General features: G+C 43.7%; 1 protein-coding gene across 8 annotated transcripts in view; it reads right to left on the bottom strand.

Annotated features, from left to right (window-relative positions):
* Window positions 1-14,857, bottom strand: part of ILRUN (inflammation and lipid regulator with UBA-like and NBR1-like domains) — a 107,701-nt gene that overhangs the window by 34,966 nt on the left and 57,878 nt on the right. Inside the window, exon 4 of one of the 8 annotated variants that reach the window (XM_089334066.1) lies at window positions 3,310-4,367. The exons of the other annotated variants lie outside the window; for them this stretch is intronic. Coding sequence (XP_089190192.1) covers window positions 4,282-4,367 — 86 coding nt within the window. The 3' untranslated portion in view covers window positions 3,310-4,281. Of the gene's footprint in view, window positions 1-3,309; window positions 4,368-14,857 lie in introns of those variants that run through there. 8 annotated transcript variants of the gene reach the window in all.

Raw genomic sequence — 14,857 nt, 5'->3', positions numbered from 1 at the left:
GAGAGAGAGACAGAGAGAAAGGTCTTCCTTTTGCCGTTGGTTCACCCTCCAATGGCTGCACCGCACTGATCCGAAGCCAGGAGCCAGTTACTTATCCTGGTCTCCCAGGGGGTGCAGGGCCCAAGGACTTGGACCATCCTCCACTGCACTCCCTGGCCACAGCAGAGAGCTGGCCTGGAAGAGGGGCAACTGGGACAGAATCCGGCGCCCTGACTGGGACTAGAACCCAGTGTGCCGGCGTCGCAAGGCGGAGGATTAGCCTAGTGAGCCACGGCGCCGGCCTAAATTGGCTTCTTCTTCCACTCAGCAATATGCATTTAAGGTTCTTCTCTCTTAATGACTCATATTTTTTAGTGCTGAATAATATTCCATTGTCTATCACAGTTTATTCATTCAATCACCTACTAAACAATATGTGGTTACATCCAACTTCTGGCAATTATGAATAAAAACGCTATAAGCACCTATGTGCGTGTTTTGGGTGGATATAAGCTTTCAAATGTCTGGGTCAATACCAAGAAGCACAATTGCAGAATCACGTTGTAAGAGCAAGTGTAGCTTTGAAAGAATTGCCAATCTGTCTTCCCTCCAGACTGTTCCATTTTGCATTCCCACCACAGTGAGCTGAGTATGCCTGTTGATCCACATTCTCACCAGTATTTGATGTTGTCAGTGTTCTGGATACTGGCCATTCTAATAGATAGGTAGTGGTTGCTCACTGTTTTAATTCACAATTTTCTGATCATATAAGATGGTGAATATCTTTTCATATGCTTATTTGCCATCTGGATGTTTTTTGTTTTTGTTTTTTGTTTTTTTTTTTTTTGACAGGCAGAGTGGACAGTGAGAGAGAGAGACAGAGAGAAAGGTCTTCCTTTGCCGTTGGTTCACCTTCCAATGGCCGCCGCGGCCAGCGCTCTGCGGCCAGCGCACTGCGCTGATCCGAAGGCAGGAGCCAGGTACTTATCCTGGTCTCCCATGGGGTGCAGGGCCCAAGGACTTGGGCCATCCTCCACTGCATTCCCTGGCCACAGCAGAGAGCTGGCCTGGAAGAGGGGCAACCGAGACAGAATCTGGCACCCCGACTGGGACTAGAACCCGGTATGCTGGCGCCGCAAGGCGGAGGATTAGCCTAGTGAGCCACGGCGCCAGCTCTTTTTGTTTTTTAATCAATTATTTAAGCTTATTTGAAAGGCAGAGACAATGATATCGTCTACCCACTGGTTCATTTCTCTAATGCCTCCAACAGCCAGGGTTGGGCCAAACTGAAACCAGGAACCTGGAATTCATTCCAGGTCTCCCACATGGGTGGCAAGGAAACAACTATGTGAGCCATCACCTGCTGCCTCCCAGTGCACCACAGCTGAAAACTTGATCAGAGGCAGAGCAACTGGCACTCAAACCAGCATTCCTGTACAGATGCTTCCGGTGCTGCAGGCAGCAGCTTAACCCATTGCAATACAACACCAGCCCATGTCAGTTTTTTGTAGGCATACTTTATCAAGCTGAGAAAATCCTCTGCTCCTAGTTTTCATGGGTTTTATAATGAATAGGCATTAGATTTTGTCAAATTCATTTTCTTTATCTTTTAAAGTGATTTTGCCATTTTTTTCTTTATCTTATTGATGTGATGGATTAACTGATTATCAAATGTTGAACTAGCTTTGCAAACCAGCAATAATCCCCCACAGTCATGGTGCATAACACTTTTTATACATTTTAAGACTCAATTTGCTAACATTTTGTTGAAGATTTCTGCATCTATGTTTGTGAAAGATATTGGTCCATAGTTTTCTGGTAATATCTCTGTCTGATTTGGCTATTGGGGTAATGATGGCCTCACAAAATGAGTTAGGAAATATTCCATTTGCTTCTATTTCTGCAAGAGACTACAGAAAATTGGAATAATGTCTTCCTTAAATGTGTGGTAATGTTTGCTAGAAAATCCATCTGGGCCTGGTGCTTTCTGGTTTGATAGATTATTAATCACTGATTCTATTTAATAGACATAGGCCTTGCCAAGTTGTCTGTTTCTTCTTGAGTGAGTTTTGGAAGACCGTGTATTTCCTAGAGTTGTCCATTACAGCTGGGTTATCAATTCTGTTAGCAGACAGCTGCTTATAATATTTCTTATCATTCTAATGTTCATGAGTGACATATCCTCTTTCACTTCAGTCTGTATAATTTGTGACTTGTCTTTCAACTTTCAAATATCACTATTATATTTCACAGTCATATAAGAACCTTATGAAAGTAAAATATTCCTAATGCTTCCTTTTTGTCTCTTCAATCACTGCTGTCATTCAATTCATTTATATGTAAACATGCATAAACATACATGTAAGCATATATGGCTGGACATACTATTGCCATTATTTTCAACAGTTCCCTGTTAGATCAATTAGGAATAAGAAAAAAATTTTTTTAAAGATTTATTTTATTTATTTGAAAGTCAGAGTTACACAGAGAGAGAAGGAGAGGCAGAGAGAGAGGTCTTCCCTCTACTGATTCACTCCCCAGTTGGCCACAATGGCCAGAGCTATGCCAATCCGAAGCCAGCAGCTTCCTCCGGGTCTCCTACGTGGGTGCAGAGCCCAAGGACTTGGGCCATCCTCCACTGCTTTCCCAGGCCACAGCAGAGAGCTGAATCAGAAGTGGAGCAGCCAGGTCTCAAACTGGTGCCCATATGGGATGCCAGCACTGCAGGCAATGGCTTTACCCACTAAGCCACAGTGCTGGCCCCAGAAAAATAATTTTTGATTTTTACCTTTTCCAAGGTAAACCTTTAACTTTTTTTGTAAGGCAATAGTGGCAATAAATTTTGTTTGTCTGAGTCAGAAAGTCTATCCATTTTTGAAGGATAATTTACAGGATACAGAATTCGAAGACTGAATTGTTTTACCTCAATATAAGCATTTCACTCCACTTTTGTCTTCACTGCACAGTTTCTGAGAAGTCAGATACAATTCTTATTTCTGTTCTTCTGTAGGTAAACTGTTCCGCATCAACTGTCCCCACCCTCAACTTCTTTAAAGATCTTTCTTTATCTTTGATTTTCCAGAGTTTGAATAATATGTTAGGCATAGTTTTCTGAGCTTTATCCTGCTTGGCATTTCCTAAGCTTCCTGGATCTGTGGTTTGCTGTCTGACATTAATTTGGAGAATTTTTCAGTCATTATCGCCTTGAATATTGCTTCTGTTCCTTTACTTTACTTCTTATATTCCCATTAAGCATGTATGTTACATCTTTTGAAGCTGATTCACAGGTCTTGGATATTCTGTTTTTATTCTTCTTTTGGCTTTTTAGTTTTTTTTTTTTTTTTTTTTAAGATTTTTATTTATTTATTTGAAAGGCAGAGTTACGGGGAGGCTGGGAAGGGGGTGCCAGAGAGAGAGAGAGAGAGAGAGAGAGATCATCCATGTGGTGGTTCACTTTCCAAATGGTCACAATGGCCAGAGCCGGGCCCATCTGGATCCAGGAGCCAGGAGCCAGGAGCCAGGAGCTTCTTCTGGGTCTCCCATGCGGGTACAGGGGCCCAAGGACTTGGGCCATCTTCCATTGCTTTCCCAGGCCATAGCAGGGAGCTGGATCAGAAGTAGAGCAGCTGGGACTCGAATTGATGCCCAGGAATCAAACCCAAGTATTCTAACGTGAGACATGGACATCTTAACCACCAGGCTAATTGCCTGCTCCCAGTGTTTTTTTTTTGTTGTTGTTGATCTCTTTGATTTTTTTTTAACTCTTTCTTAGAATTTCCATCTCTGTTTATGTTTTCCATCTGTTTTTACATGTTGTCTCCTTTTTCCATTGAAGCTCTTAAGCACAGCATTCTGTTTTTAAAAATTCCTGGTCTAATAATTGCAACATTCCTGCTAAAATTGACTCTGGTTCTGGTGCTTGATGCTGTTTAGTCTCTTCAAACGCTGCTTTTTGCCTTTTAGAATGTCCTGCCGAAAGGCAGGCATGATGTATCAGATAAAAGAGCTGCCGTGAAGGAAGTAAAATGGTGGTAGGTGTGGGGAAACGGAAGCACTGCTTTACGCCATGCACCAAGTGAGTCTCAGTACTTCTCCCACCTAAAGTGGGTCAGATGGCAAGGAATGGCTGGAACTGAGTATTTTCCTGTCTCCCCCAGGGAAGGCAAAACTGGCTACAGTTGGATATTTCCCTTTCCCAAGGTCAGTAAGACTGGTAAAACCCCGATAGGTTAGGCTCTGGTGAAGTAATTTCTACTAAAGGTATGCCTTGATAAGAAGAAAATGCTAGAGCAGGTACTGTGTTCAGTGGATCAGCTGCTGTTGGGACGTCTGCATCACATACTGGAGCACCTCGATTTCAGTCCTGCCTCTGCTTCTAATCCAGCTTCCTGCAGGAGGAAGGCAACAGATGATGGATGGTTCAAGTACCTAGGTCCCTGCCACCCATGTGGGAAACCTGAATGAGTTCTGGGCTCCTGACTTTCACCTGGCCTAACACTGGCTGTTGTTGGAACCTGGGGCATGAACCAGTGAAACACTTGCAGGCTTGTTCTCCCTCTCTCTGATGCTCTGCCTCTCAAATAAGCTAAAAAAGCAACCAAGTGTTGTGGTGTATTTCAAAATGGTTACTTTAAAATTACCAGGAAATTTCCCTCCAGTATTCACTCCTGGAGGCAAGACTCACAAATGTGTAATAGCCCCTGATGACTACAGTGCTCCTGGAGTTTTTCTCTCTCAGGTTTATCCACACTGAACCTACAGCAATTTAACAATCACATTTTAGGTTTTCTACTTTGTCCTGTTTCCTGTAGAGATGTTTGCTTCTGTTAATTACAATTCTCTGTATCTGCCTGTCTATCCAGTTTTGGGTGTCATGGTTTGCAATGTGACCCCACCTCTTTGAGTTGAGTTTTTAAAGTTTTCCAAGCTTTTCACTTATTCTTACAACAGAGTAGCCACTTCTAAGCTCCTTACATGCTGAAGAGTTGAAAGTCATTTTTAAGCAAAGGAATTATCAAACACTACTGACTAGTAATCAGGTACACGCATTTCATGCAGTCTTCTCTTCCCTTCCTTCCAGTATACACTAATACCTCAGGTACCACATGATGTGCTAATATACCCAAAGAGTTGGAAAATACTTCTATTGCCTTCCAAACGATTGAGTGTAATTCCAAAACCAAACAACCTCCTTCAGTCTTCAAGTGGTCAGAATCCATAGAATGAGAATGTATTGGCTACTTGCATTTTATACATTGACAGAAATTCAAACAAATCTGAAAAAGTGGTCTTCAGTACTCAGACCCTTCTCCTCCCAAATCAGTTTCAATGAGAAGCCTGACACTTCATATTAAGCTGCAAATGTACAAAACCTTTCTGATTTTATGACACGGAATCTCTGAAGAGCCCACCATGATTCCACAGAAACAGATCACTAAGATAATCTGAGATAGAAAAACTTTAAGGAATCTTTATTAAGAAAAGTTTCATAAGACAAGTTAACAGTAGAAAAGGGATTACTGCACAAGATATTATTGTCTCTGAGATCTTTGAATAACAACAATAATAGCATCTAACACTTAGAAGTTACTGCAACAGGCACTATTCTGAAAGTTTAAAGTTTTATATCCATTACCTCCTCTAATTTGCTCCAAGCCCTATGACATAGGTATAATCTTCCTTTTCTTATAAAAAAAGCGGAGTCACTTAAGTAATTTCTTAAAAGTAACATGGCTAGTATGCTGTTGAACTCAAAGTAAAAACCAATGATACAACGTTAGAGTGCATGCTGGGCTGGCGCCATGGCTCACTAGGCTAATCCTCCGCCTGTGGCACTGGCACCCCGGGTTCTAGTCCCGGTCGGGGTGCTGGATTCTGTCCCTGTAGCTCCTCTTCCAGTCCAGCTCTCTGCTGTGGCCAGGGAGTGCAGTGGAGGGTGGCCCAAGTCCTTGGGCCCTGCACCCGCATGGGAGACCAGGAGAAGCACCCGGCTCCTGGCTTTGGATCAGTGCAATGTGCTGGCCACAGTGGCCATTGGGGGGTGAACCAATGGAAAAGGAAGACCTTTCTCTCTCTCTCTCTCTCTCTCTCTCTCACTGTCCACTCTGCCAGTCCAAAAAATCAAAAATAAAAATAAATAAAAACAAAAAAAAAAATAAGAGTGCATTCTGTTTCTCTGATGTCCTTCTTTAATAAAAAAAGAATGCTTAAGAATTTAACTATAGGGCCAGCTCTGTGGCATAACGGATAAAGCTGCTGGCTGAGACCTCAGGACCTTAAATAGGCACTGGTTCATGTCCCGGTTGTGCCACATGTGATCTAGCTCATTGCTAACAGCCTAGGTAAAAGCAACGGAAGATGGTCCAAGTGTCTCGTCTCCCTGCCACCCACGTGGTGAGACCTGGATCAAGCTCCTGGCTTCAGCCTGGCTCAGCCCTGGCCACTGTGGCCCTCTGGGGAGTTAACCAGCAGATTGAAGATCTCTCGCTTTCTCTCGCTCTATAACTTTGACTTTCAAATAAATATATAAATCTCTTTTAAAAAAAGAACTTAACTATAAATGAACCAAGTTATGTTTGTTCACTTTCTAGCCAGCAGTCCAGATTCTGTTCTTGAGATGGCAAATATATCATGATTTTTTTCACTATTTATATATTTACTCCATCCACAAAGTAGTAGCTACCCTTGGAAATGAAAAGCACATTAGTGGTTGCCAATGACTGCAGACAGGGAAGAATAGGGAGTGTCGGCTCAATAGCTCGGGACACTCTTTTTGGGGTGATAAATACACTGGAACTGAACAGAGATGATGGTTGTACACCATTCGTGAATGTACCAAATGACACTAAATGATACTCTTTAAAATGGTTTATTATAAGAATTTTACCTCAATTAAAAAATTATCTACATTGTTTGGCTAATAAAATAAAATCCAATATGCAACCACTAAAAACTGTCTGAAAGCATTTCATGAACAAAGGGGGAAAGCTGTAAAATACCAGTGATGGAAGAAAAAAGTAGGTTATGTAACTATACATTACACAATATCAAATATGAAAAACAACAGGTGGGTGTTGTGGTGCAGTGGATTAAGCTACAGCTTGGGATACCTGCATCCCAGATTGGAGTACGGGTTCTCGTACCAACCGCTCTGCTTCTGTCAGCTTCCTGCTAATGTGTCCTGGGAGACAACGGATCATAACTTGAGTACTTTGGGGCCCTGTCACCCACATGGGAGTCCCAGATGGAGTTCCAGTCTCCTGGGTTTGATCTGGTCCAGTTCTAGCTGTTGCAGATATCTGGGGAACCAACCAACAGGTGGAAGATATCCTTCCCTTGCTCCCTCCCTCTGCCTTTCAAATGGATAAAAAGAAATAAATATATATTATTTAAAAATGCACAAGGCCCAGTTGGATTCGATGAAAAATTCTTTAGAATAACACCGGGGCTGGCACTGTGGTGTAGCGGCTAAAGTTGCTGCCTGCAGTGCTGAAATACCATATGGGCACCAGTGTGTATCCTGGCTGCTCCACTTCTGATCCAGCTCTCTGCTATGGCCTGGGAAAGCAGTGGAGGATGGCCCAAGTGCTTGGGCCCCTGCACCCACATGGGAGACCCGGAAGAAGTTCCTGGCTCCTGGCTTCAGATGGGCGCAGCTCCGACCACTGAAGCCAACTGAGAGTGAACCAGTAGATGGAAGACCTCTCTCTCTCTCTCTCTCTCTCTCTCTGCCTCTCCTTCTGTGTGTAACTCTCTCAAATAAATAAATCAATCTTTAAAAAAATAATAAGAAGAAGACAATGACGATGAAGACCAATTCTACAACATTTCTTATAGGAAAAAAAAAAAAGTGGTACAACTTGCTCACATTCAGTGAGCTGTCCAACAGAGCAGATCATCAGGCAACACATGGGGTGAGCACCTGAATGCAGGCAGAGCTACATGTTGAAATGCTAGTATTTTGGCTATACTAAGATAAATAAACCACATTACTGAACATTCTTAAAATCCTCAAATAAGTCTTAGGTCAGAAATAAAATTTGGGGCTGGCACTGTGGCGCAATAGGTTAATTGTCCACTTGTGTTGCTGGCATCCATATGGGCACTGATTTTAGTCCTGGCTGCTCCTCTTCCGATCCAGCTCTCCTCTATGGCCTGGGACAGCAGTGGAAGATGGCCCAATTGCTTGGGCCCTTGCATTCGTGTGGGAGACCCGGAAAAAGCTCCTGCTTCCTGGCTTTGGATCGGCCCAGCTCCAGCCGTTGCGGCCATTTGGGGAGTGAACCAGAGGACAGAAGACCTCTCTCTCTCTCTCTGCCTCTCACTGTAACTCTACCTCACAAATAAATTAAAAAAATCTTAAAAAAAAAAAAAAAAAAAGAAGACCTGCTTTATCTTAATAACTTCTGATTTCCAAACATGAGTATAAAGAGAGACTCTAAAAATCAAAAGGAGGGGCTAGTACTGTGGCGTAGTGGATTAAGCTGCCACCTGCAGCAACAGCATTTCATATGTGTGCTGGTAGGAGACTTGGCTGTTCCACTTCCAACCCAGCTCCCTGCTAATGTGCTTGGGAAACCAGTGGAAGATGGCACAACTCTTTGGGCCCCTGCATCCATGTGGGAGATCCAGAAGAAGCTCCTGGCTCCTAGCTTCGGACTGACACAGCTCCAGCTGTCACCGCCATTTGGCGAGTGAACCAAAAGGTGGAAGACTCCTCTCTCTGCATCTGCCTCTCCCTCTCTGTAGCTCTGCCTTTCAAATAAATAAATCTCTTTTTTCTAAAGATTTATTTTATTTATTTGAAAGAAAGAGCTACAGAGAGAGGTAGAGACAAAGAGAAAAGTATTCCATCTGCTGGTTCACTCCCCAGGTGGCCGCAATGGCCGGAGCTGTGCTGATGCGAAGCCAGGAGCCAGGAGCCTCCTCCAAGTCTCCCACGAAGGTTCAGGGGCCCAAGGACTTGGGCCATCCTCCACTGCTTTCCCAGGCCATAGCAGAGAGCTGGATCGGAAGAGGAGCAGCCGGGACTAGAACTGGCACCCATATGGGATGCCGGCACTGCAGGCCAGGGCTTTAACCTGCTGCGCCACAACGCCAGCTCCTCAAATAAATAAATCTTAAAAACAAAAATCAAAAGGAAAAATGACTTTGAAGTGGCTACTGAGACAAAGCCTAACCCTCCCTAGAATTCCATAGCTTTCAGGACCATGTCAAAACAAAATACAGCAAAACTCTTAGAAAACTGTAAGAGAAAACTGCAAGGACACTGATCACTGCAAAGCGAAAGCCGGAGCCCAAGAGGCTCACAGTCCTCCTTGGGCTGGATTCCAGTACTGACACTGTAAAGGACGGAAGGCATACGCTCCTTAAAGATGGAAGGAGAAAAATACAAAGAGCCAAAGAAAGGTTTGGGGTTATTTTTTTCCAAGATAAAGATTACAGAATGAACTAATTTCCAGCTAGAAAGTATCTTTGTCCTTCCAAGGAAAAAGTCATTAGAGCATTGTGTGGCTGGAGTCAAACCATTAATACAAGAACAGAATGCAATTAGCTTTTCAAGATATTATCATCTTCAAAGATCCCCACCTTTCACTACATGGCTAATGGGAAGTTTCTAAAAATAAAGTTAAGGCCACGTTATGAGCAGTAATTAAGAGATATAAACTGCACCAAAGACTATGATATTAGAAAAAGCTTAAATGCCTTATATACATTGTTAAGATATCAAATCATCATTCTCTTAAAAAAAAAACAAAACACCACATTAGTTTTTTTCTCTTTCTCTCTCTCTTTTTTTTTTTTTTTTTTTTTTTGGTAGGCAGAGTTAGACAGTGAGAGACAGAGAGAAAGGTCTTCCTTCCGTTGGTTCACCCCCCAAATGGACGCTACAACAGCATTATGCTTGCTTCCTTATTCATAGATGACATGCTCTGGTTGATTTAGTATCAAGTGTACACAATGGCACTCACTAAACATTACTGTCCAACAATTCAGCAAAACCTTCTTAAGAATATCTCATCTGAAACAGTATCAGCATATATAGAAGTATTTTGTGGAGGGAATGGGAAATTTTAAAATGAATACTTTTCCTATTTATGAAATCAGCACATATCATATAATACATTCATTTAATACAGCACCTCTATCCTGCTCCCTATAAGCAAAGTGAACATCAAACCAATGATGCACATTACAATTATTGTCACAAGAATCACCGAGGGGCTGGCACTGTGGCACAGTAGGGTTAATCTTCCACCTCTGGCATCAGCATCCCACATGGGTACCGGTTCTAGTCCCAGCTACTCCACTTCCAATCAAGCTCTCTGGTATGGCCTGGGAAAGCAGTAGAGAATATGACCCAAGTGTTTGGGTCCCTGCATCCACGTGGGAGATCCAGAAGAGGCTCCTGGCCTTCAGATCGGACCAGCTCTGGCTACTGCGACAATTTGGGGAGTAAACCAGGGGATGGAAGACCTGTCTCTCTCTCTCTCCCCCCTCGCTGTCTGTAACTCTACTTCTCAAATAAATGAATACAATCTTAAAAACAAAAATCATGGAAGTACAGTAAGTTTTACTTGTAAATCTTGTACTCTGACAAGGTTGTATTCTGTAAGTTAACAAAACACTTCTTACCTAAATATAACCTATGCTACAGTCCACAGCTTACTAATGCATATACACAAAAAGGCAAATTATGGCTAAGTATTTAATATAAAAATGGTCAATGGTGGCCAGCACCGCGGCTCACTAGGCTAATTCTTCACCTGCGGTGCCAAAACATCGGGTTCTAGTCCCGGTTGGGGCGCCGGATTCTGTCCCGGTTGCTCCTCTTCCAGTCCAGCTCTCTGCTGTGGCCTGGGAAGGCAGTGAAGGATGGCCCAGGTCCTTGGGCCCTGCACCCACACGGGAGACCAGGAGGAAGCACCTGGCTCCTGGCTTCAGATTGGCGCAGCGCACCAGCCGCAGCAGCCACTTGGGGGGTGAACCAACAGAAAATGGAAGACCTTTCTGTCTCTCTCTCTCTGTCTCTAACTCTGCCTGTCAAAAAATAAATAAATTAATTAATTAATTAAAAATGGTCAATGGTTTTACAAATATTTTTCTTTTACCAATAAGCATAATATTATTTTGATAAAGACGTATACTTGGGGGCCAGTGCTGTGGAGTACTGGGTAAAGCTGTCGCCTACAGTGCCGGCATCCCATATGGGCACCACTTTGAATCCCGGCTGCTCCACTTCCCTCTAGCTCCCTGCTAATGTGCCTGGAAAAAGCAGTGGAAGATGGTCCAAGTCCTAGGGCCCTGCAACCATGTGGGAGACCTGGAAGAAGCTCCTGGCTCTTGGCTTCAGATCAGCCCAGCTCCAGATGTTGTGGCCATTTGAGGAGTGAACTATTAGATGACAAGATATCTCTCCACCCTTCTCTCTTTCTGTAATCCCTTCACATAAATAAATTAATCTTAAAAAAGTAGTATACTTGGTTAAAAAATTTTAAAATAACTATCATCCCTTATATTCAGAAGGCAAAAGGGTTGACATTGTGGTGTAGTGAGTAAAGCTGCCACTTTCCATGCCAGCATCCCATGTGGGTGCTGATTTGAGACCTCGCTGCTCCCCTTCCTATCTAGCTCCCTGGTAATACATCAGGAAAAGCAGTGGAAGATGGCCCAAAGCTTGGCCCCTATACCCATATGGGAGACGCAGATGAAGCTCCCGGGTTCTAACTTTGGCTTGGCCCAGGCCTGGCTGTTGTAAGCCATGCAGAGAGTGTACCATCAGATGGAAGATATCTCCCCTTCCTCCTCCCCCCCACCCCCAACGTAACTGTGCCTTTCAAATATTTTTTTAAATAGAAGGTAATATTCCAGATCAAAGATGTTTCTGTTAATAGCAGGGCTCTGGCTAACATAAGAAAACATGCTGATTTCAAATTATATTTCTGCCCTCCTACTGAATCTTTTTACAACAGGAATACACTTCAAAAAGTTCATGGAAAAATGAAATTAAAAGGTAAGTTTATTTTGGTGTTATTTTTTTTTCCTTTAAGATTTATTTATTGGGGCCAGCATTGTGGTGTAGATGGTTAAGCTTCTGCCTACAACACTGGCATCCCATGTCAGAGTACCAGTTTGAGTCCAGCTGCTCTGCTTCCAATCCAGCTCCCTGCTAATATGCCTGGAAAAGCAGCCAAACATGCCTCTGCCACTCATGTGGGAAATCCAAGTGAAGTTCCAGGCTCCTGGGTTTGACCTAGCCCAGTCCCAACCATCGTGGCTATTCCAGACATAGAAGACCTCTCTATCTCTCTCCATCTCTGTCACTCTGCCTTTCAAATAGATAGATAGATAGACAGACAGACAGACAGATAGATATATATATAGATAGATAGATAGATAGATAGATAGATAGATAGATAGATCTTTAACCAAAATAATGGCTGAAACCAGCAGGTCTGGGCCAGGCTGAAGTCAGCAGCCAGGAATGCCATACAAAAGCCATACAGGTTTCCCACATGGGTGGCTGGGGCCCCAGTACTTGGGTCATCTTTCACTAACTTCCCAGATGCACAAGCAGGAAGCTGAATGGGAAGCAGAGTAGCCAGGACTTGAAGTGGCACTCTGATATGGGATGCCTATGTTAATAGCAACAGCTTAAACTACTGTGCCACAATGCCAGTCCCTTAGTACAAAGTATTTCTGATGGGGCCAGTGTTGTGGCTAAGCAATGCCTCTATCCCATATAGGCGCCAGTTCGAGTCCCAGCTGCTCCGTTTCTCATCCAATTCCTTGCTAATGCACCTGGGAAAACAGAAGAAGATGGTGCATGTCCTTGGACTCCTGCACAAACCCAGGTTAAGGCTTCAGCCTGGCCAGTCCAGGCCATTGCGGCCATTTGGGGAGTGAACCAGTGCACAAAGGTCACCCTCTCTTTCTCTAACTCTGCCTTTCAAATAAATTAATTTAAAAAAAAATTAATTTATTTGAAAGTCATACTTACAGAGAAGCAGAGGCAGAGAGGTCTTCCAGACACTGATTCACTCCCCAAATGGTCTCAATGGCTTAAGCTGGGCTGATCTGAAGTCAGGAGCCAGGAGCTTCCTCTGGGTCTCCCACGGGGGTACAGGGGCCCAAGGACTTGAACCATCTTCTACTTTTTCCCAGGCACATTAGCAGAGAGCTGGTTCAGAAGTGGAGCAGCCGGGACACAAACTGGCACCCATATGGGATGCTGGCGCTGCAGGTGGCGGCTTTACCTGCTATACCACAATGCTGGCCCCATAAAATAAATTTTAAAAAAATTTTTTTAAAAAGATTTACTTATTTATTTGAAAGGCAGAGTTACAGAGAGCAGAGGCGGGGGGGGGGGGGAGGGGGAGGGGGGAGAAAGGTCTTCTATCCACTGGTTCACTCCCCAGATGGCCACAACAGCCGAAGCTGCACCCATCTGAAGCCAGGAGCCAGAAGCTTCCTCCGGGTCTCCTATGTGGGTGCAGAGGCCATCTTCCACTGCTTTCCCAAGCCACAGCAGACAAGTGGAAGAAGCTCCTGGCTCCTGGCTTTGGATTGGCCAAGCCACTGCACTCATTTTGGGAGTGAAGCAGGGGACGGTAGACCTCTCTCTTTCTCAGCCTTTGCCTCTTGTAACTTTGCCTTTCACGTAAGTAAAATAAATCTTTAGAATAGCAGGGTTTGGTTCTTGGCTCTGGCCCCTGATTCCAGCTTCATACTATCATAGTAATGCAGACACTGGGAGGTAGCAGGTTAAAGCTCAAGTAATGTGGGACACCTGGATTGAACTCTCAGCTCTTGGCTTCAGCTCAGCCCAACTTAGCTCTGGCCTACTGCAGGCATCTGAAGAATGAAATATCAGACAGGAGCTTTCTGCTTCCCAAAATAATAAAAATCAAAACAAAACAACGGGGCTGGCACTGTGGCGTAGTGAGTAAAACCACAGCCTGCAGCACCAGCATCCCATATAGGCACTGGTTCGAGTCCTGGCTGCTCCACTTTCAATCCAGCTCTCTGCTATGGCCTGGGAAAGCAGTAGAAGATGGCCCAAGTCCTTGAACCCCTGCATTCTCGTGGGAGACCGAGAAGCAGCTCCTGGCTCCTGGCTTAGGATTGGCACAGTTCCAGTCGTTGTGGCCAATTGGGGAGTGAACCAGCGGATGGAAGACCTCTCTCTCTCTCTCTCTCTCTCTCTCTCTGTAACTCTGCCTTTCAAATAAACAAACACACAAACCCTCCCCCCATGCAAACTTCTTTCTTCATACCTGACATGCAAATATCATGTGCATTCCTGCATTTTATAAAAGGATCCAAGTTTCATGGGATTTCTGGATTTTCTATTGGCTTATAGAGATTCAGATCTACATATCTGCATTTCAGAGGTTAATTAAAACAGTATAGCACCTCATGTTGCCTTAGACTCATACAAAACCAGACATAACCACCAAATCATCATCATCATTTGGTGGCAGTGCAACTGAAAGTAGACTTCGTTTTCAAAGCTGAAAAGCCAGGGCTGTAGTGGGCAAAGGGGCCATCTGTAGTGGCAGAATCCCATACAGGCACAGTTCAAAACCCAGACCATTGGGGTCATTTGGGGGGTGAACCAGCGGATGGCAAGATCTGTCTTTCCCAACTTTGCCTTACAAATAAATAAATGAATCGTAAAATAATAATAATGTAAGCTCTATAAAATTTTTTTAAAAGTGGAAAAGCCTATCACTTTCTGGCATAAAAATAGAATTTCAAATCTCACATTTTGAAATACTCTTTCTAAAACATTTCCCATACAATTCACAATCTGCTTAAGCTAGTATTTCTCTTATCAAAACAAAATTTGATCTGTAAAGGCAACTCATGATTTAAG

This window comes from Oryctolagus cuniculus, chromosome 5 (assembly GCF_051225735.1).
Source record: "Oryctolagus cuniculus isolate XC-2025 breed Fujian yellow rabbit chromosome 5, ASM5122573v1, whole genome shotgun sequence".
Lineage (NCBI taxonomy): Eukaryota > Metazoa > Chordata > Mammalia > Lagomorpha > Leporidae > Oryctolagus > Oryctolagus cuniculus.
Note: the sequence above shows the minus strand (reverse complement) of the source record. Positions and strands in the feature narration are given on the sequence as shown.